This window comes from Nannospalax galili, unplaced genomic scaffold (assembly GCF_000622305.1).
Source record: "Nannospalax galili isolate Female #2095 unplaced genomic scaffold, S.galili_v1.0 scaffold411, whole genome shotgun sequence".
Taxonomy (NCBI): Eukaryota; Metazoa; Chordata; class Mammalia; order Rodentia; family Spalacidae; genus Nannospalax; species Nannospalax galili.
In genome coordinates, this window is record NW_008329714.1 from 757,312 (window position 1) to 779,961 (window position 22,650).

General features: G+C 46.3%; 1 protein-coding gene across 1 annotated transcript in view; it reads left to right on the plus strand.

Moving 5' to 3' along the window:
* Gtf3c1 (general transcription factor IIIC subunit 1) overlaps nucleotides 1-22,650 on the plus strand; it is an 80,064-nt gene that overhangs the window by 25,403 nt on the left and 32,011 nt on the right. The window contains 6 exon segments of the mRNA XM_008841695.3: nucleotides 10,520-10,681; nucleotides 13,283-13,398; nucleotides 14,631-14,943; nucleotides 15,622-15,836; nucleotides 18,501-18,613; nucleotides 21,984-22,137. Coding sequence (XP_008839917.2) covers nucleotides 10,520-10,681; nucleotides 13,283-13,398; nucleotides 14,631-14,943; nucleotides 15,622-15,836; nucleotides 18,501-18,613; nucleotides 21,984-22,137 — 1,073 coding nt within the window.

Here is a 22,650-nt window from a genome sequence, read left to right on the forward strand (position 1 = left end):
GTTCTCTCTTTTGATTTTGTATTGGAGTGGCCAGATTGCTTTTGTCTTCAGAAGTTCCCACAGAGGCCCAAGTCAGATGAGGATCAGATGCTCTCAGGCTTTCTCCTAAGGTCTGGATCCCTCCAGGAAAGATATTGTCCTGAGGAATTTGAGGGTTGGACAGGCCTGGGAGCAGGGCCCAGGAAAGATGCTGGTCTCGGGCAGCTGGTGGCCATGCCACCCAGAGATGCCCAGGGAGATGGGGGCAGGAAGAGGCCCAACGGCTCTTGACTGAACTTTTTAAGAAACTTGAGCTATGCCAGGTGTGGTGGCTCACACCTTTAATCCCAGCACTAAGGAGGCAGAGGCAGGCAGATCTCTGTGAGTTCGAGGCCAGCCTGGGTCTACTGGGAGACCCTGTTTCAAAAAGACAAGCAAAGAAAAAAGAAACTTGAGCTACAAGCTAGACAGAAATCCCAACTAGAGACATGGGGAGATGGTAAGAAGTCCCAGCTCTACTGTTGGCAGTTGGTGACTGATGGGGGGTGGGGAGGGTAGTCAGCCTTGTTCAAAGGTGAGACTCTTGGTAAGTTGATCAGGCCCCAGTTGATGCACCCACGCCAAAAGGCATTTGGGGGCACTATATTAACTCTGTAGACCTATATTTATATGTAATAGAGTGCATGAAATTGGGCAGTAGAGTGGTACAAATAGGAGAGGGGATCAAAATACCATCAAAATATATTATGTGAAATAAGCAGAAATTCAATAAAATAAAAAAGAAACTTGAACTCACAACAAATAGACCGTAAAACCTTAGCAACCTTCCTTTATTTTTACTATTCTTGATTTTTGCCCCATGATGTTTATGTCTGTTGGTTGACCAAATCATTTTAAAAACAGAGAGTTGGTGCTTTCAGTAGACTAGCACAGGTAAAATACCTGTTTTTCTCTGCACTTGCCCAAACGCTGGTAATTAGGGACATAAAAGGAGTAAGCCTCAAAGTACTAAAAGAGCATGGCAAGAGGTGGTGCAGGGACCTGTCCCCAACACTTGGTACTCAACACAGGGACACAAGGTAACAGGCAGAGCAGGCTGGAAAAGCTAATTGCCTGTGACGGTGACAGCCAGGAGCCAGTACCTCAGGACTTAGAATAAGCTAGGAAGTGAAAGGCTCCAGTGCCTTCGAAAGGATGTGTGGATAGGACTGAGGCACGATTGGCTGACAGTCTGTATCAACAGGGTTTTACCTGCTTTCCTCCTGTTTCCTATGTGACAAGACCCTGGAATTTTTTCAAGGGCATGCAATAGAGGAGGCATAAGAGCAGGTGGCTGACAGGGTTAGCTGCTGGCAGTGGGGGTGAGGTTTCTGGCAACTGCCAGTCCCCTTGGCTAGTTCCTGGGTTATTTCACCCTTTGATGACATCCCTCTACCAGTAGCTTCCTAGACTTTTGAATACTTATACAACCAGGTGCTACAGGCATGAGGCCTAAGGAGAAGGTCATGGAGCTGGAATACTAACCTGTGCTACTGAAGTCCTGGCTCAGGGACTTCAGCTGGAGCCTCTGAAACATTAGAGGTGCTAGACATGGAGCATGCTAGCAAGCCCTAAACCACTGAGCGGCATCCCAACCATCTAGTACCTTCCATGAGCTTCCAGAACTAGCCAGGCTCTAGACCATTGACAGACTTAGAATCCGTAGGATTTGAAGGGCTGGAGGCTTCTGTTTTAGGGGGAGTGACCAATTCAAGAGCAAAATCCTCTGAATACTGAAATGCTACTTTTCCAACAAAGTAGCCTAACAGCTCACCTTCATTGGAACCCAAATGATACAGCCTCTCCTTCACCACCTTCAGAAACACAGGGCTTCAGCAGCATCCGAATGGTCACTGCATGCTACCTGCATTTGAAGAAAACAAGACTAAGGGGGACAAACAGGAAACAAAGTGACAAGCAGGCTAGGAAGAAACTGGCTCAAGTAAAAGAACAACTTTTGATAAAAGTATTAACAATTTAGTGGAAGGAGAGACAGTAAAATTGAGATTTCCTAGAACAAATCTGAAGAGATAGAAAATGGGATAGCCAAGCTGAAAATAGAAGAGACTGAACTTAGATAGCCCAATACCCACATAACAGGAGTTTCAGAGTATGTTAACCATCCCTCTATTACTGTAGCAAAATATCTGAGATAATCCACTTAATGAAAGGTAAGGTTTATGTTGAATCATAGGTGTTATTTGGCCTGTTTTGTTTTTACAGCTAAGCAAAGCATGGTAGGAGCACAGCAGCAAGAAGCTGTTCAGCTCATGATGGGAATGAAGGAAAAAAGAGGAAGGGACTGGAGTCTCACATCCCTTTAAAAAAGTATGCTGCTAGTACTAATCTTCACACTAGGTGCCACCTCATACAGGCCCCACCGCTTCCCCGCAGCACCATAGTACAGAGAAAAAGGGGGGGGTGTCTAGGGGGAGGTACATGGAGAGGATTGGAGAGAGGGGGCATTATCAAAAATGAAACAGATTTCTCAGACCCAAAGAAGCCTCCAGATCAAAAGATTTGTGGTATCTAAGTATGATGACGGTAAAGATCCAAAATCATGAGACTCCATGAGGAAACCCCAGACTTCCTAGTAGACTAAGAAGATACTATCAGAGCTGTCAGAATTCTGAAGGAAGGGACCAACAAGTTGGCTTAGTGGGTAAAAGCATTTACTTTGCATCCTGGGTGACCAGCTTGATCCCCAGTAAGAAAGCCTGATGTGGTGACTGCATCTGTAATCCCAGCCCCAGCATATCCATAGCAAGATGGAAGGCAGACACAGAATGGGCCTGGAACTCAAATGCACAGGGTAGCGCAGTGGTAGAAATACTCCAAGTCTGGGACTGGAGAGATGGCTCAGTGGTTAAGAACACTGGTTGTGGGCTGAGTGTGGGAGTGCATACCTTTAATCCCAACACTCAGGAGGCAGAGGCAGGTGGATCTCTCTGAGTTCAAGGCCAGCCTGGTCTACATAGCAAGTTCCAGATCAGCTGGGACTACAGAGAGACCCTGTCTCAAAAACTAAACGAAAGAACACTGGCTGCTATTACAGAGGACCTGAGTTCAATTCCCAACACCCTCTTCTGACCTCCATGGGCACTGTACGACCTGGGTGCACTTACATGCAGGCATAACACTTATACACATAAAATAAAAATAATAAATATTCATAAAAGGAAATAATAACCAGACTGCATCAAAAGCAAAGTGGAAGGAAAGAATCAGCTCCCAAAAAGTTTCATCTGACCTCTACACACAAGCCATGGCATGCTTGTGCCTGCACACACACTCACACTCTTTCTCTCTCTCTCTCTCTCTCTCTCTCTCTCTCTCTCTCTCTCTAAATTCTGAAGGGATTAGACCTTCAGCCCAGCTTTGCCATTGATGAGGACTGAGGAGGACAGTGCCCACATGCAAACATGTCTTCTCTCTTTTAGGAACCATCAAGTGATAGAATAAATCAAGACAGGAAAACCCAGAAAGCTGGGATAGGCAAGGGGAATGCTGGTGAGATGGTGGCAGGATAGGACAGGAACAAGAAAGGAGGGCACAGGGGACAAGTGCATTTGTATATCCTTGCCTGTTGTAAGAAAGGTGTTAAGACTATCAGACTCTAATAATTTTATCTCCACTTTAGTAAAGAGCCACTAAAGAGAAATCTTAATTCCTTACAAACCTCTTTTGCTCTACAGGCCATGGTGGCAAGAGGTTTCTCCCAGGCCAAGGTTCCTGACAGTTATCTAAATGGCCTTTGAAGTTAGGTAGCTTTGAGTTAGACTTGTTCCATGACTTCTTGGAGGGACAATCTTCAACACCTCCTTGACCTGTCTGTACCTGTTCATCCACTAGATTACTAGGGTAAAAGCACCCACCTGAGGTATGGTGCTCACAGGACATGATGGACACTGAGCAGGGGCCACAGACTCACACAGATAGGACAGATCTAGAGGTATGTTTGATTTGGTTTGCAGCATTTGTTTTCATTGAACCAGTTGCTGGAGTTTAAAACTCAAGAATTTTTACCCAAGAAGTCTGACTTCGGCTTGTGTACAAAGATGAAAGTAGGCAGCAGTACGTTTCCTTCCTGATGACTGACAGTCCGATGGGCCTGCTTCCCTCTGATCTGTCCTCCATCTGGCCCTGCAAGATGTGTCCATCCACAGGTGTCACTTTCCACCTGGGCTGAGAGGACAGGATTTCCCAGAATGGTCAGCATGACTGGGTGCAGGTGGTGGTGGCTTTGGCTCTTGTGGGTGATAAAGAGGTGGAATTCAAGCCGATGGCGGTCAAGACATTTAGATTGTCATGCACACACCAAGCTATTGACTGGTAGAGCTTGTTCTTTACCATGGTGGCCTCTGCACCCACACTGTCCCACTGCTCTTCTACTTGGGCGTAGAACCCAGGCTCATGACCAGCCCTACCTTCATGTCCTGTGGCTGTCCTAGTTGCTTGTCTGACCTTATGCTGGGTCCTGCTCTCTGGGAGGCTGGCCATACCCCTTGCATGCTGTGTATTTTTAATGCCTGTACAGAATCAGCTTGGAGTCAAGTGGATATGTTTTACAGACTTAATTTAATCAAGGGCCACTTAAGTTGCTTTTGCTGTTTGGGAGATGGGATGAATGCACCGTTTTCAGGAGTTTTATGCCTTGAGCTCTGTTGTTTGTGTTTGAAAAATTAGCATGAAACCTTCCCTCTAAGGGAATCGAGAGAGCTTAAATAATAAATACAGACGATGTAGTCATCTAAATTTACAGGTGTGCCTGGGTATATACAAATTGTTTCTAAAATCTAAACAGTTTGGGTTTAGGCATATTTTGCAGGCATAGTTTGCTGTGCCACAAGCTACAGTGTTCTGTTTTGCAAAATAACCTTGGTAATGAAAGTAGTCCTCCTGAACTGCTCTGATTTGCAAATCCAAATTATTTTCTTCATGTATTTACTGACTGTACTGTTTATTAAATTCTGCTGAGAAAAAGAAGAGCTAGAAGTGAACTTGGCAGCCCCTTTTAACAGGGTCACAATTGGAAGTGCTTGGTAGAACCTTGGCTGGGCTGGGGACTGAGGGAATCAGTTCACCAGGCCTGGCGACTGAGGGGCTCAGCTCACTTGCAGTTCTAAGGGATGCCTTTGTGACTCTTAAGAAATAAAACAGTTCAGCAGTATTACAGGACACCAGATCAATATGCAACCTTCCCTCCCAAATTTCTATACTTACAGAGAAGAATCTTGAGAAAGCAATTCTGTTTGCAGTAACTTGGAACAAATTTAGCAAAGATAAAGAAGGCTTACTCTGAAAACTATCCAGTGCTGTTAAGGGAAATTTAATAAGATCTAAGTAAATTGAAAAGTGTCCCATGTTCATGGATCCTGAGTGCTAACATCATTATGATGATAATACTCCCTAGGACTGATTAGGTATAGTCCTTGTCTAACTCCAGACTTACAGGATCTGAGGGGCTAATTGTAAAATCCATAACAAATTGCAAGGAACCCAGAAAGTTGAAATGGATCTGAAAAAAAAAAAAAAAAAAGGAAGAAAGAATTCACACTTGCCACTTTCAAACCTGCTGCACAGCAACAGAAATCATGACAGTGTGGTGCCTGGCACAGGAAGATGGACTGGCCAGTGAGTAGAATTGGTAACCCACAAGTAAGCCATGCATCTAGGCTCCACTGGTTCTCAGGCACCCACCAATGAAGAAAATGTGGCTTGTCACAGTGGCCAGTGACTTGTGACTCGACCTTTAGGAATGTTCAGTCAGGGAAATCTGAACGTGAGGTGCGAGTGCTATGGGACAGTGGAATAGAGGGAGTGATAACTAAAGGGCTGGGTGATGAGACTCTTCTAAAATTGGCTGGTATTAGGTGCACAGATCTGTGACTGTTAAAAAGCCGTTGATTCGTACCCACTAAAGGACTGAATTATATGTTATGTGAATTAAATCTTAGTAAAGCTGTTGAATTTTTAAGTAAAATAAAAACTAAACCAAGAAATACAACAGGGTACAGAAAACTAAATTATGACCATTAAGATGGCAAAGGGGGACATTTAAAAAGTTATGGTTAATAAAGTATACAACCTAGGAGAGAAATTACCCATGCAGAGAATGCCAGAAATGCAGTAGATTAAACATACAGGCTTGTCAGAGCATCACAGCAAAAAGCTCTAACTGAAAAAAATGAAGACCAGAAAAACAGGATAAAAGGCAAGTCAAGTATAAAATTAAAACAAAGGAACGAAACTGACACAGATTTTAAAGACATAGAAATTTAGTGGTGTGTTTGGAAAACAGTTAAAAATAACAAGGTTGTTTTTTTCTTTTAATAAAAGTGATTAAAGGACACCAGCTGTAAGAATGAAATTTAATTACTGTCATTAGTAATTAAGGTTAATGAATGGTTGTTAGCTGCAGTGTGGGTACTGGTCCTCTGGAAGAACAGCCAGTCGGTGCTCTTAACCTCTGATCCATCTCTCTAGTCCTGCAAGAAAAATTAAACCCCTTTTTTGGTGTTTTTGAGACAGGGTCTCCCTGTAGCCCCAGCTGGCCTGGCACTCACTATGTAAACCAGGCTGGCCTCAAACTCACAGAGATCCACCTGCCTCTGCCTCCCAAGTGCTGGAACTAAAGGCATGTGCTACTGCGCCTGACATTGGGGGGTGGGGGTTGCCAAAGACAAGCAACCTTGTCCTTTTTCCCAAGGCTGTCCAGCTCTCAACAGGAAAGGGCATGAGTGTCCCAGCTAGATGGATTTTAGAGAACTAGGCTGGGGCCAGCCATAACCATGGCACACCAAGGACTAGTGGCTGTCTGTGTGCAGGAGGAGGGGCTACTGGGATTTCCTGTCCCTTCCTAGGGTGTCACTTGCTGATGGCTTGGGGTGGAGAGTACACTAGGTCACCAGCCTAGTAACATAAATATGGGCAAATGGGGGCTGGGAATATGGCTGTGATGGGTCTCAACCAGGCCAACTTACCAAGCAGCAAAGGGCTCAGGGCCCTCACAAGCTCTCTGGGGCCATTGTATTCAGCATTGTAGCTTAACAGCATCTTTCCCATCTCCACACTTGAGGGCTCTTGGGACCTATTCTTGTCAGGTTTTGACTCATTCCAGGTGTCTGGGGAGGTGACATTTGCGCTGGGTTTTTATGATGACTCTAACCCAAGAACATTGGTAGTTTCTAAACCTTTGTAAGCCTCCATGTATGTTGTTACTAATATCCTTGTTTCCTTGTACATTAAGAAAATCCTGTCCATGGGCTTGTCTTCAATATTGAAGAGAGGAAACAGGAAAGACAATGCCTCCTACTGTGCAATTGGTGGTCAGCCATATAGGGGAAGGAACAGCTGTATTACATGCTGGGTGTCCTAAGTGTTACCTCTATTCAGACTCTCCTAACCTCTCCACTCTTCTTTTTCTTCATTGCATTGCCAAGAAAATGGAGAGTATGGATCATGTGCTCAGGTCTCCGAGCGGAGTCATGCTGGTGAAGGGATTTGAGCCCAGAAAGTATGGAGTCTGTACAACAGTCAGGCCTCAATCCCCTCTGCTTTTGAGACTGGGTAGGATCCAGGAGGAAAGGGAAGTGGGTAGGTCTGGGGCTGTGTTGAAGGTGAAGCAGCTGAGGAGAGTTCCAGGGCCCAGCATCTACAGATCTGACTCCCTGTAGGCCTTCTGAAGTTCAACATAGCCCCAAGCATCATGCCTACAAAAGAAACCTAATATCCCTTCGCTAGAGTGTGCAGACTTTCCATCCCTGGCTGGCCTTGCTCTTCATCTCCATCCTCATTTCTGCCCCCTTTTCACTCTTCCCCTCTGCCTGGAATGCCATTTTAGCCAGATGAGACCACCCATTCATCCTTCAGTTTCCCCCACACTGTACTCCCCAACTCCCTCCACCTGCTCCCATACTACCTCTAGCTCATCTCTAATCCCCATATGTGCTAGAGATGGAGCCCTAGGTACACTGTGGCGTGTTCCACAGTCTGTATCCCTGCAGTCCTCCAGCCAGAGAGCCTGTCTTCACTCAGTCCTTCAAGATGCCCTTAGAATTAGCTGTTTGGACGAGCAACTTGAGCTACGGAGAAATGGTGGAGTTAGAACTCCAAACCAGACTGTGTGGTATGTAAGCCCTGTGCCCTCCCTGCCATGCCAGCCTCCTCTGTGCCACTTTTTATAGCAGGAGGAAGCCTGTCTTGTTTGTTCTGAACTCAATGCAGAATAATTATGGAATTTATTGAATTACGGGTGGAAGCAAGGACTGGGTGTGATGCTTGGGCCTCCAGAGCTGTGTTCTTCACAACTACGTTCTTAATGGTGGCAGCATTGGTGATAGAGAATGCAATGGCACATGTTCACTCAGCTGTACCATCCTAAGACAACCCTGAGAAAATCTTTTCCTTTTATTTAAGAGATCATCTGGATTCTGTACCCTGGACTGGCCTTGGACTTGAGATTCTCTTCCCCACAGCTTGGCAGGGCAGGCATGTTCTACCATACCCAACAAAAAATGGTGTGTGTGGGGCGGCGGGGGTGGGTAGCACATGAGTGAGTACCATGGTGCATGTATGACAAGACATTCAGGACAACTGTTGGGAATTGGTTCCCTCCTGCCATCTTGTGGGATCCAGGGATTGAGCTCAAGTCATGAGGCTTGCATACAAGTTCCACTGAGCCATCTGGCCAGCCCAGAAGATACGTTTCTTGTCCCATTTTACAGCTGAGGAAACTGAGGCACAGGGTGGACATGCCACTTAGCCAGAGTGGTAGAGCTGTCAGAGTAGGCTCCCATCTGGCCGGCTGATTAGAGCATGTACTTGTCACCTGTGTTGTCATTCTCATTCCCGTGATGCCCTGAACTCTGTATTTCCAGACTCTGGTCAGGCCTCTCTGCAGCCACCTAAGGTTGTCACCTCTTCTAGATTGCCCCATGGGCTTATTGATAGTTTCTTGGACTCCTTTCAGGTGGGGTGGGGATAGGGGGTGGCATGGGTCACACTCTGAATTCACATGCCATTTACCCTACCCATACTCAACCTTAGCTTTTGCTTGAAGAGAAGAGATGCCAGAGTAACTTGCCCCTGTCAATTATAAACTGTTGTGCACTTGGGCACATGACACCAAACCCTTCCATGCTTGAGTTTATTCATGCATAAAATGCTCCTGGAAGTCATCGGGATCAGTGAGTTGACACATGTCTGGTGCCAGGTATCGCTAGTGTTCCTGTCCTTGTCATCCTTATCCATAGGCACAAGTGTGTGTTTGCCACTGATGCGCTTTCGTAGGTTGCTGTAGACATGGAGTAGTCATTTGAAGGCAGATGCTGGTTCCCCCAGAGCCCAAAGTGTGACTTTGCTTCTCAGCTTAGCCCCACCTTTCTGTCTGTATTAGTCACTGGCTAATACTGCCTAATATTGTTAAGAGTGCTAGATGGGGCTGGAGAGATGGCTCAGTAGTTAAGAACACTGGTTCTTGCAGAAGACCTGGGTTTGAATCCCAGCACCCACATGGCAGCTAACAACTGTCCGTAACTCCAGTTCCAGGGGGTCTGACAGCCTCTTCTGTCCTCCGCAGGCATTGCATGACACAGGTGCACTTACCTACATGTAGGCAATACACGCATACACATAAAATAAAATTAAAAATAAAAATAAAAAAGAATGCTAGACACTGGACCTGTTAGTCCTAGTGGCCTTTTTGAATTGTTTTTGAAAGCTAACTTCCCACCTCAGAGTGACCCAGAAGGGCCTCTTGAGATGCTCTCGGAAGGTTATGTACTTTTTCAGCAGATCTCACACATGGGCCCTCCCTCAGGGCTGGAAGACTGCTTTGGACAGATCATGTCTTTTCCTGAGCAGCTCTGACAGTATGGGCTCACTTACCTAACAGCCCTAGTAGGGTGCCCTCGTTCCTCCTACATCATTCTTCCTGCTCGAATTCTTTGAACACAGTGTGGCCCAATGTGACTTTGTCCTTAAAACTAACAGAGGTTTTTTGTTGTTTTGTTGTTTTATTTTTCTAATTCAGTATTTATTTTTATTTGTGTGTGTGTGTGCGTGTGTGTGTGTGTGTGTGTGTGTGAGAGAGAGAGAGAGAGAGAGAGAGAGAGAGAGAGAGAGAGAGAGAATATGCCATGTGTGAGAGAGAATATACTATGTGTGTGTTGGGGGGAGAGAGAGAGAATGAATGAATAAGCCATGTGTGTGTCAGTACCATGGAGGCCAGAAGAAGACGTTGGATCTCCTGGAAGTAGAGTTACAGGCAGTTGTGAGCTGCCTAACTTGGGTGCTAGGATCTGAACTCAGATCCTCTAGAAGAACAGCAAGCACTCTAACCGCTGAGCCATCTCTCTGCCCCAAAGAGTAGCAGTTTTAAACTTTGCAAACACACCATGGGGGGTGACCTTGTTGGGATCAGCTTGACCTTTGAGGGCGTCAACCACTGCTCCTGTGAGCACCATATCTACTCTCCACTGACGTGTGCTTCTCTTCTTAGGGACTGATGTCATGGTTCGGTGCCTTAAACTGCTGAAGGAATTCAAGCGGAAGATGGAAGATGACCATGACGATGACGATGATGAGGAGGTCATCTCTAAAGGCGTGCCTCCAGTGGACATTGTGTTTGAGCGGGACATGCTCACACAGACCTATGAGCTCAGTGAGTCCTGCTCCCACACTGCTTGCCTATGGCTCGGGAGCACTGGAGTGGGAAGAGTGCTCCTTGGGTGGGAGATGGGGCTCTATCAGATCCATAAAACAGGTTTCCCTCAGGCTTAGCCTTGGGTCAGACTCAGAGTACTGAGTCTTGCTGTCACCTTACTGTGTGACTTTGGCAAGGTTTCCAAGCCTTGCTTCCCTCATCTAGGAAATGGGGCATGTTTATCAGGGTTCTCCAATAGTCTGCTGTGTCTGTGAGGGGATTTGTCAGGGAACTGTCTCATGAAACAGACTGAGGCCACCGTAGCTGGCACAGGTGGGAGACCAAGGGTGGCACTAGAGATCCTGTAGGTTCTGATGTCCCAGAGCAAGAAGAGAAAGTGCCCCAGGCCCATGATGGTGGGGAGGGTGAGAGAGAGGATGAATGATGAATATGAGTCATCTTTTTCTGCCTTCCTATTCTCACTGTGCTCCCAGCTCTGATGAGGTGGTCCCACCCACATTTTGGACAGATCTTCCCCATGTAGCACTCTGACTCATAGGCCAGATTCCTCCAGAAATAAATACCCTCACAGGCTCATCCAGAAATACCACTGACCATTTATCCAGGAATCTGGTAATCCAGCCAAGCAGACACCCATAGCCAAGACCCACATAAATTCACTCTGGGGGCAAAAGGCTTGGGAATAAAATGCTTATGACAGTGCCTCCCAAACAGAAAGCACTCAGGAAGCTTAGCCAACTGCCTGCTTTAGTCTGTTTTCTGTTTCTATAACAGAGTACCCTAGGACAGGCAATTTTTAAGGAAAAGTCTGTTTGAGCTTGGAGCCCGGGCATTCATACTAGGTGCTGACATCTGGTGAGCTCAGGTGGGTCCTGTGCTGTTGCACTCAAGCAACGAAAGTGGGAGGGCAGGCAGGCATGCAGAAGGAGCTCCACCTGAGGTACCCTGAGGTTTAGAATAAGAATTCTGATGAGTGGAGGACTCTGCCCTTTATCCCCTGCACCCCTAACCACTGTGCTAAGCTCAGCAGACAGGAGCTAAATTCAGACCTCAGCACTCTTTGTGTTATTCAAAAGTTCCAGAGCCTTCTAATGTGGTCCTAGTCTTGTTTGTTTTTTGTTTTATAAATTTGATTGATTTTTTTTTAATTTCTTACATGTATATGTATAATGAGTATATTGCCTACATGGGTGTAAGTTCATTTGTATTGTGCAGTGCCCTCGTAGGTCAGAAGAAGGTGTTGGATCCCCTGAAACTGGAGTTATGGACAGTTGGTAGCCACCATGTGGGTACTGGGAATCAAACCAGGGTCCTCTGCAAGAGCAGTGAGTGCTCTTAATCACTGGGCCATCTCTCCAGCACCCCCCTTTTTTTAAAAAAAAATTTTTTTTTTTTTTTCATCTTTTTGAGGCAGGGTCTCCCTGCCTGGAACTCACTATGTAGACCAGGCCGGCCTTGACTTTACGGAGATCCTCCTGCCTCTGCCTTCTGAGTGCTGGGATTAAAGGTGGGCGTCACCACACCTGGGTTAAATTGGTCCTACTCTTAAACTCAGCCAGTAGTTCAGAAACCATACTGGCAAATCTGTTGGCCTTGATGGAAGACTGGTTGACAGTTCTCAAAGCATCTCAGGTGGCCTCCTCAGAGCACAGTTTGGGAATAGCTACTTGTCCCCACATGTACATTCAGTAGAGGCACATATCCTGGCCATCCGCTCTCATTCTGAAGATGGTCATCTTTATGTGCCCAACATGGAAAGCCTTCTGCATCCTGATTGATTTTTGTCTGGCAGCCTCAGATGTGTGGGTACATCAAGAGATAAAGGACATTTTCTGAAGAGCTTTGCTACCATCTCCCTGCAGGTCATGTAGGAGGTAGTCAGGCTTCTCTAGTTTTCAGCCCCAGAAAATAGTGCGTTTAGAAAGGGCCTCTCAGAGGCAGGTACAGTATTGAGGAATAGGTGAGCAAATCATAGGCTGCAGGAGTGCCATCACTTCCTCCTGTGTTTTCTGCTGGCCTGACTGTTAGAGAAAGGGCCATTGTGTCCACAGTGCTTCTGTGTCTGCTGAGAATGCACATTCAGGGAAAGGTGTCAGGATCTGGGTGTGGTGACATAATCCTACCATGCCAGCACCTGGGAGCCGAGGCAGGAGGATCACACATTTGAGGCCAGTCTCTCTATGCAGCAAAACCTTGTCTCAAAAAAAAAAAAATTCCTTAAAATTATTTTGATGCTTTTTGAAAGACTCAATTTCACTTATCTGAATAAGTTCTTGGAAATGACTAATTTCCTACTGCTGCCTAAAAATGATGTTCTCTGGAACTGACTAGGTTAAAGCCCTTAATAGTTCAATTCCCGTTTTACATGGCCATGGTCTCCTTTCCTTTAATGTGTGAGTGTGGAGACTCGCTAGTATTTTCGGGATCAGGTAGTGTTTAGTCTTGGCAGTAGAGCACTCCTGGGAAGAAATGGGAGAGTGAGGCCTGGGTCTTCCTGTCTGTCAGTTCTATGTCTGTGCTTACAAAGGCAGTGGGGAAATGACTGTGTTCAGCTGTCACTGTGTGTGGTGGTGGGGTTCAGTGTGTTGTTTTTCACAGTTGAGCGCAGAGGCACGAAAGGAATTTCCCAAGCTGAGATCCGAGTTGCTATGAACGTGGGAAAACTGGAAGCAAGAATGCTGTGTCGCCTCCTTCAGCGGTTCAAGGTTGTCAAGGTAACACCCTGTCATGTCACCTTGTCTGATGTGTGCTGTCAGAGAAGCAGGTCACCTGCCATCTGTCCAGGAGGCAATGGCTGCCTGAGGCTGCCCACAGCATGCTAGGCCTCCCTCACTGGGGGCTTTTCTGGATCTGCTTCTTAAAATTGAAGGAGTTGTCAGGACTAGAGAGAGGGATGCTGTGGCAGCTGCTGCCCCCGCCTCCCCCCACCCCAGTAGCTCACCCAGGTGAAGCAGTCAGCTGGAGCTGGCTAGTGTCAAGCAGCTTGCCCTTTATTGGTATGACTTGCCTCACACCTGGAGTCATCACACAAGCTAAGTGCATGCCTGGTGTTCCCTTTTTGTAATTCAGAGCTGTGTCTCAGTGATTGAGGCTGGTGTTAGCTTTCTGTAACTGATGAAGTTCCTGAAGCATTTAACGTATAAAAATGTTGTGGCTTATGTTCTGGAAATTGCAGTCCAAGAGCAAGTGGTTCCATTGCTTGGGGCCTCTAGTGAGGCAGCAAACACCTCATGACAGGACTGAGCAAAATGCTTACGCCAAAAAGAAGAAAGAAAGAAGGTGGTTGGGGTCCCCCACTCCTGTTTGACAGCACTCCCCAATGACCAAGGACTACCAACTAGACCTCACCTCCTAAGTATTGTACCCTCCCAGTAGCGTACCCCACCCCCCGGCCCCGGGACTGAGCCTTTGCACATGCTGTTAGAGGATATTCATCTAGACCCTCTGGTGACCCACTTTGTGGACATTTTTGTTATTACACAGTAGGGTTTTAGTTGAGCTAAGGGCAGCAGAGCACTTGGCACCATCCCTGGCATGTGGTAGGGTAGTAGGTACACAGAAGATCCTGAAAGAACCCCTTTCCCATTTTAGAAAGCAAGATGAACGTGGATTGATGATGACCAAGCCACAAGTCCCTAAGGCTGTGGCTCAGTGGAGCTGATGCCTATAGGCCTTGACTCCACATTGTATGGAGCCCTGAGTTCTGTGTACCCAGCATACACTGCTTCCTTACTATATATGAGTCATTCCAGCATCAGGCACAGAGGCTACGTAGAAGACCAAGTTAAGGGCCTGGCCCCAGACACAGACCAGCTCTCATGTCTGGCAGGCCTATGAAGGCTAGCCCTGAGTCCCAGTGGGACAGGGAAGGGCTACACAGGCCACCCACACACCTGTAGGTATTGACATCCTCTCCTAAATGGGCTAACATATATGGTTCCCCCAGGGGTTCATGGAAGATGAAGGCCGGCAGCGGACCACCAAGTACATTTCCTGCGTGTTTGCAGAGGAGAGTGACCTGAGCCGGCAATACGCACGTGAAAAGGCCCGGGGAGAGCTGCTGACCACTGTGAGCCTGGCCTCTGTACAGGATGAGTCCCTTGTGCCCGAGGGTGAAGAGGCCTTCCTCTCTGACTCAGACACTGAGGACGAGAGCTGTAGTGGGGGCAAGCGCAGAGGCCGAGGGTCCCGGGGACATTCGAAAGCCTCGGGGGATGCTGGGCCTGGCTCTCAGCCTCATCACTCCACTCCGGCTAAGGGTAAGGGCTGCTTGGTGCATGCGGGGGGGGGGTGGGCAGTACTATGCACTCTTGTGCTGCTGGGCATTGTGAGGAAGCAGTTTTTCAGATCAGCAAAAACTTGGAGGTCCACTGGGCGCTATCTTGATTTGGGACCTAGTGGTGTCACTTGTCAGCCCCGTAATCATAGGTTTGGAGGGGACAGGATGTGCCCTTGCTGCTTGCAAGATAGTCTCCTGGACTAACAGTTTTGTTTTAGTGTGTTTTTACTGTTACAGGATGGAGTTCTGTGAGCTTCATTCCTTCTCCACAGCAATCCATTCAAGAACCCCTCAGGGTTTTAGTTCATATGCTGCTCAGGGGGTTGGGGGTGAATTTCAACCCATTAAGTTTTGTTTTCTTGTTTTGAGACATGATTTCACTGTGTAACCCAGGCTGGCTTTGAATTCACTCCTCTTGCTTCAGCATCCCAAGTGCTGAGGTTATAGGTGTGCTTTACCATGACTGGCTTGGAATCCTACTTTAAAACGTGTATGGAGGAGGTGGGTAGGTTGACAGACTTGCAGATCTGCTCTTCAGCCTTGCAAGAGGAGGAGGGTCTTCATTACAAGACTGTAGTGAACCCTGAGCAGGTCTCCTGGCTTAGGGACCTGCCTTGACTGTCCCTTGATCACCCAGTGTATCCTGCTGTGGTTACAGGAGGGTGGAAAGTCCTTAACCTGCACCCATTGAAGAAGCAGACAACCTCCTCCCCGGGTGCTGCTGAGGACAGAGCCCGCCGGAGCTCTGGCGCTAGGGATGGCCTGGACACAAGCAGTTCCTCTGAGTTCAACGCATCCTTTGATCCCCACTGTGTGGAGAACCACAGTGGTGACATTGCAGTGATCGAGGAAGTCCGGCTTGAAAACCCCAAGGTTAGTGATGGCCCACGGAGTTTGTGGCAGGTGGACTTGGGCTTCTTGATCCTGTACTTGAGTCCCAAGGAGGATAGCTTGCAGTAAGAATGCCGCCTGCCAGGCGCAGGCTATGTGGGGGCGTGCAGGAGCTCTATAGGGAGTGGCACAGTCTCCTATCATCAGTCCCCACTTCAGAGTCTCCCATGAGTTCTATGTGCTCTTTTCCCTTAAATTCAAAGGGAAAGTTTGCAACTAACTTATTAGATTCTGATAGGCTTCCCAGAGGACATTTGGTGGGACCTGAAGACCTTAGGAAGAGGGTCGCCAGAGACCTTGAGTAGGTAGAGGGCAGAGGCTGTGTTGATGCTGTTCTTGTGAGATCTGGCCACCCTATGTTGCCTGGCTGGCTTCCTCCTGAGTTCAAGTAATTCTCCTTCCTCAGCCTCCTGAGTAGCTGAGACTACAGTTGTGTGTCATTATGCCTGGTTACACAGTATTTTTAATTTTTATATTTTTGGACTGGAGGTAGAACCCAGGACTTCACATGCTGGGCAAGCATTGTGCCATGAGCCATGTCCACAGCAAAGGTTGAGAACCTGCTTTCAGTGCGTGGGCCAGTATTGTCTATCTGCTATAAAATATATCAAAAACCCAAAGCTATAAGTAGTACATTCTGTCCAGGTACTGTCACCTGACCAGGTACCACTAGCACCCTGGGGTCAAACCCATACTTCTCCATCAGTGTAGTTAAGAAGTTTAAGACAGTTATTATAGGAAACACTTGCTTATTATGTGATTTGGGTACCTTTCACCATGTCCCTTGTCACCTGAAGGTGCCTCGGTAGTGCTGTTGCTCAGGAACAGAGTAGAGGACATGGCCCTGGCATGGAGCAGATCTGTGGCCAGGTGGCTCTTGCTGAAGTTGGTTTTTTTTGTTTTTGTTTTTTTTTTTTCTTTTTAGAAGAAGCATTTCATTACAGCTTTAACATAACTCAATAACAATTTCCAGAGCAAAGATACATCTCTTTCAAAAGTGGCTATAAAATTTTTAGGTTCACAGTTGAATTGATACAGTTATACAATATTAAAGTTTTATTTAGGTTTCACAGCCCTAAAGGAGAAATGTGGGCTCTGGTCTGTGAAGAGGCAAGGTGATCACATAGGATGGACAAGTGGCTGCCGAACCAATGACAGCATGTGGACCAAGAATTGGAGGGCACGGGTACCTCACTGGCCTCCATTCTTTTACATTAGAATGGTGGCCTGTGCTTTGGTCATGTCCCTGTGGCAGATGTGATGGGTACTGGATGAGTGTATTCTAGATTCTTTCTACTCTTTAGGGTTTGTCAGGTGTGCTAACTGGTGCTGTCTGCAGCTGGGAATGTCCTTTCAGCAGCAGACCCTATGAGGGTTAAGGGTTTCACTCACCTTCCTCCTACTACATCCCCATACGCCTTCTTGTGTCCCCCTGACCCTGACACAGCTTTCTTCCCAGGCCAGAGCTCCTGTGCGCTCTCCTTGCCTGACACTTTCTGATGAAATATATTCCCTTCTGTCTCTATGGCTCCCTGGAGGCTCTTGCTCTGCTTCTCCAGCCTCCAGGTTACTCCTGGTTGTTTCCTCAAGCATGTTTACTCTGAATCATGTGGAAAGACAGGCTTTGTGGGACCTTTCTAAAACCCTAGACTCTTCCCTTGCTAGCCTCCCTACCTTGTGAAAGAACCATGCTTAGTCTGGAGTGGCTATAGTGGGCAGGGGAGCAAGATAGGCTCTGTCTGTTTGTCTCACTGTCACCCCAGCACCAACCTAGTAGCCTCTTGTGGTGCAGTGGTTTCCTGAAAGCAAGAGTCACCCAGCAGAACACATTTTGTAGCTGTCCAGTGGCATCAACAGACTTTCCATTCAGCGTTCACATTTGGGCTTTAGCACATTTTAATGAAAGGCAAAAATTCAAGTTAAGTTCTTAGAAGACAGAGAAGAAACTAACTCCGGCTCCAGGAGGATCTGATACTTTTTTTTTTTAAACTTCTGTGGGCCTCTGCACATAAGTGTAAATAAAAATTAAAAATAAATCATTAAAAGGAAAAAAAGAAAGAATGAAGTAGATGTTTGGGTAGGCATGAGGGGAGAAACACAGGCTCCCATCCGTTCCTTCCATCATGCTCCCTGGGAAGCCTAGTCTAAACTCTCAACCTGCTCTGCCTCAGCCTCAGTCTCATGTCTCCCAGAGACTTCCTGGGTTTGGAGTCAGAATACTTGTCCTAGGGTGCGCTCTCTGGGACAGTTCCTTATCTCTCTGAGCCCTGGTTTCTTCTTCTGGAAGGTGAGTTTTCCGCAGCCTGACAGCAGCCTTGAGGGTACTAGGTCTTCCCCCACACTGGGGAGGAGACAGGTGGACATGGAGCTGCTGTTTGCTTTTGTAGGTGTCACTGTAGAGGATGCCCCCAAGTCCTGTTTTGAAACTGGGTGATCCTGAAGCCACCCAGGATCCTTGGCTAGGAGGTGGCTCTGCTACTTCCAATTCTGAAATGAGGGTGGTGTGGGGTCTTCTGTAGGGAGCCAGCTGCTGGACGCTTCTTAAATAACAGGACTGACTTCCCTGAAAAGGAAGTGTGCCTCTCAGGTGTAGTGTCTGGCCCAGGCCTTACTGAGCCCTGTTCTTGTATTTCTGGTGTTTTGTAGGAGAGCAGTGGCTCCCAGAAGGCGGGGCCCCACAAAACATACCGACTGCTAAAGCGCAGGAATCTGATCATAGAAGCTGTCACCAACCTCCGCCTGATTGAGAGCCTGTTCACGTAAGTGGTGTCCATCCCTGACTATCTCCTACCACAGCCTGTCACCAACCACAGAAAAGATGGAGAGCCTGCGCTGGCTTTTTTCCTTGCCTGGTTATGTTACTTTTTTTTTTTTTTTTTTAATAATTTATTGAGAATTTCATACATGCATATAAGGTGTTTTGATCGAATCCATGCCCACTCCCACCCCTCCAACTCCTCTCATGTCTCTCCATCACTTTTTACTGATAACTTCTTATGTACTCTTTCTTCTTCTTTTATTTATTTATTTATTTTTTTATGGATCTTTTGGCTACTCTAACATTCCTCCCTCAGAAGAGGAAACCCTAAAATCTTTTAAGGATTAGATAAATGTTCCCAAATACTTTCGACCTTTGGAATGGAGTATGTTGCTAAGAGACCCAAGGACATTGTGAGTTTTAGCCAAGAAACTGGCTACTTTTCTCTTTGGGGTCTTTTTACCCTAACTGCCTAGCCAATTCCTACCTCCTCTTTTGATCACACCATCATTTGAAGAGGTTACCCAACTGTAGTTAGGAAATCAGGATGCAGGCCACTCTGGCTTCTTCCATGCTGAACAGGGACGCAGGATGAGGCATTGGGGTATCCCTTCAAGTGGGTCTATCTAAAAGACTCCCGAATTGCATAACGCTTTTTTTTTTTTTTTTTGGTGAAAGAGAAGTAAAGGCAAAAGTAATTAATTAGCATTACAAGTTCTAGATAGGGAACTAGAAAAAAGTCACAAGAGTGCAAATTTCAGATGTTCATATGAGAGTCCATTGGAATTTCTTGATGAGAGCTTCCAAAAGCTTCCCTCTCTTGGGTTCCTCCTCATTTTTCTTTTGTCTGCCAAGGCTGGACTCAAGAATGATGGATTCAGGAATTGCTTTCAGGTATTTTGATAGGTGTTGGAGTGGTTAGAATCAGTGTTAGTTCCCTTCCAAAGGCTTCTAGATAGGGGGAGAAAACAAATTCATCCATCATTTTAGAACAATAGCGAGTTGTCTCCCTTATCTGCAGGTGGGCACTACAGTATTTCAGACCAAGATTTGAAGTCTTACATCTGAGCAGCACTTTCTGGTTAGGAACAAAATCAACAATGAGAAATAATTGTCTAAATAACTTTTTATATGGACTTAAGCCTAATGTCTGGGAAGTGTAATCCCTTGAACTCCTAAAGAAATATACTGATCGCTTTACTCTTTGGTTATACTTTCCTTTTGGGTGTTTAAGACCGTACAGTTGGCCCAAATAAACTGATTGACTTAAGCCTAATGTCTGCAAAATGTAATCCCTTGAACTTCTAAAGAAGTATACTGATGATTTTGCTCTTTGGTTATACTTTCCTTTGGGGTGTTTAAGACCATACAGTTTGCCCAAATAAATCAGTTTATTTTTACACTTAAGTTTTGAGGCTCTGTTCCTCAGGGGTGGTCACATGGGCTTGGGAGGAGCCCCTGGCTCCTTTCTTTTACCAGTTGACATTTTGAAAGATATTCCATAGTCCCCTGGAACTTAGTCGACCTTGGAGGGCAAGGGGCAAAAACTGTCCTTTAAATTCCTCTGACCACATTAGTACAGGCCTCGAAGTATGGCTGTTAAACATCCAATAAGGTTTGTTCCACCAGTATGCTAGTTTTAATTACCATGTGCTATATAGATAAGGCTTGGGTAAAAACTGAACACTCTCAGATAAGCCTTGACTAGACAAATATTTTGTTCCTTAATCTAGTTGACTAAACTATGATTTTAGAAATTTTAAGATTATGTGTATATTATTTTTGTCTCATCCTTTATATAACAAATCTACACAGACCTTCACTTGCTTAGGCTTTCTCATTTTTTTCTATTTTGGAAAATATCTCCATTACCATATCCTTTTAACATCTTTTACAGTCTCATTTTCTTTCTTTCTTTCTTTTTTTTAATAATTATGAGACATAATAGTATTAACAAATAAAAGTTCCATCTGTTGTGAGAATTCTTTTCCTGGGGATGCTAAGCAATGCTTATTCCCTTTTAAGGTTCTAGTGTCAGGCCAATGTTTGAATAAAGTTTTACTGGGGAACCAATGAATTTACTGAGCCTACTTACCGAAATAACTGAGGGGTTGCTGAGGTGTATGTGTGACCTGAGGGTATGCACACTGGAAAGACTTTACCCAGCATGTGTCATGCCTTCTCTTCCTAGCCTTCCCCAGATTGTATGCTTTAACCCTCCCCAAATCCAAGAGGCCATGTGTGATTAAGGCCAAATTACATACAGTTGGCTGAGAAGAGTAGCTGGATACTCTAGTGAGGGTTCAGGGACTCTGCTTGGCCCTCCTTTAGGGTATGTTACTTTTGTGTAGCTGTTACAGATAGATGAGAGAATCATGTAAAGGAAGGAGGATTTATTGTGGCTCATGTTTTCATAGGATTCAGCATGTGGTCTCTTGGTCCATGTCCATGGTGAAAGGAATGTGTACCAAAAAGCATCTTCATCTCATGGCAGGAAGCAGAAAGAGGACAGTTCATCTCTAGTGTCCCACTTCCTCTCGCTAGGCCCCAGAGCATCTCAGTAGCACCATCAACTGGGTCCAAGCATTGATTCCATGGGTCTGTTGGGGACATTTTCTATTCAGACCCTAGCACATTGTTCTGAGGAAAGGGACAAACAGGTAGTGGCACTGCCAGAGGTGCAAACAGAGGTGCGTGTTAAGGATAGAGGCTCTGCGCTCTGGTCTTTGTAACCCTTGAAGCCACCACTGCTTGCGGCGGCACTCTCAGGGCTCTGAGGGGCCGCCTTGAGACCCTTGGGGAAAATTTTCTTGCCCTGTACTCAGCAAATGTGGGTTCTTCACTGTGTCTCTGACTGGTTTGGTCTAGGGTCACCTTCAGATACATCAACTCCTTGACCTTCTGAGGAGTTTGGCTGGGTATCCTTATGTACCTCTTGGCCCTGCTGTTCTATAATCTAGAAATGTCACAGTGACTCAGCTCTAGAGAAAGAAAGGTCAACAGAGAGTCGTTGTCAGATCAAGGGAACGAGTAGTAAACTGGAACATTCCTTAGCTAGGTGTTCTGTAAGCGTATCAACTTTCGTGAAGACAGGTTTCCACTCTGGCACTCTGTTTTCATCTTTCCCTTCCATTGCCATCAAATCACGTGTCTTGTGTTGCTGGTGAGAGGCCCTGTGAGGAGTTGCTGTGGGTAGTAACCTGTCAGTGAATTTACTCTAAAAAAGACGATAGTTCATGTTCCCAGAGGCCCACCCATGTAGTGTGTAAAAACTTCAGTGCTTCCCTGGTACCTGATTAGTCCTGTTGGGCATGCTCTGCACCCTGAATGTTGAGGTGGGGACTGTGACCTGCTTATTTTCTCATGTCTAGGATTCAGAAGATGATCATGGACCAGGAGAAGCAAGAGGGTGTTTCCACCAAGTGCTGTAAGAAGTCCATCATCCGCCTGGTACGGAACTTATCTGAAGAAGGTCTTTTGAGACTGTATCGGACTACAGTTATTCAAGATGGCATCAAGAAGAAGGTAATCTTGGACTGCCCTTGTTCCCTGAGAGCCATCTATAGGAAGCTTTCTGGTCTAGCTTTGCTTGTCATTGTATCTTGGTTGATCCTTTGTCGTTAGTGATTGGAACATCAGTTACACCTCTGGAAGACAGGAGTCCTCCTGATCTTAGGAAGCTGGAACCACAGAAGAGCAAGAGCAGTTTGTTGGAGCTTAGCACAGTCCACCCAGGTTGGACATCTGGCCCTGTGCCAGCCTGGAGGACAGAGAAGCAGGCCTGTTGGGCTCAAACAGGACCTTCTCTGCAGAGACAGGAAGGGTGGTGGCCAGTCTACGGGACTTGTCTGTCTCTTCCAATTCCTTGTATCTGTTTCTATAGTGTCAAGATGGGGGCTGTTCCCATAGCAACTGTAGTTAAGTAGCTTTGCACACATTTTAGGGCATCAGTTTTCCGGGGCCCTAAATTTACAGTGGCTAAGCTATACACTAGAGCAGAAGGCAGTGGAGCTATAGAGACAACTCTTAATTCCTGAC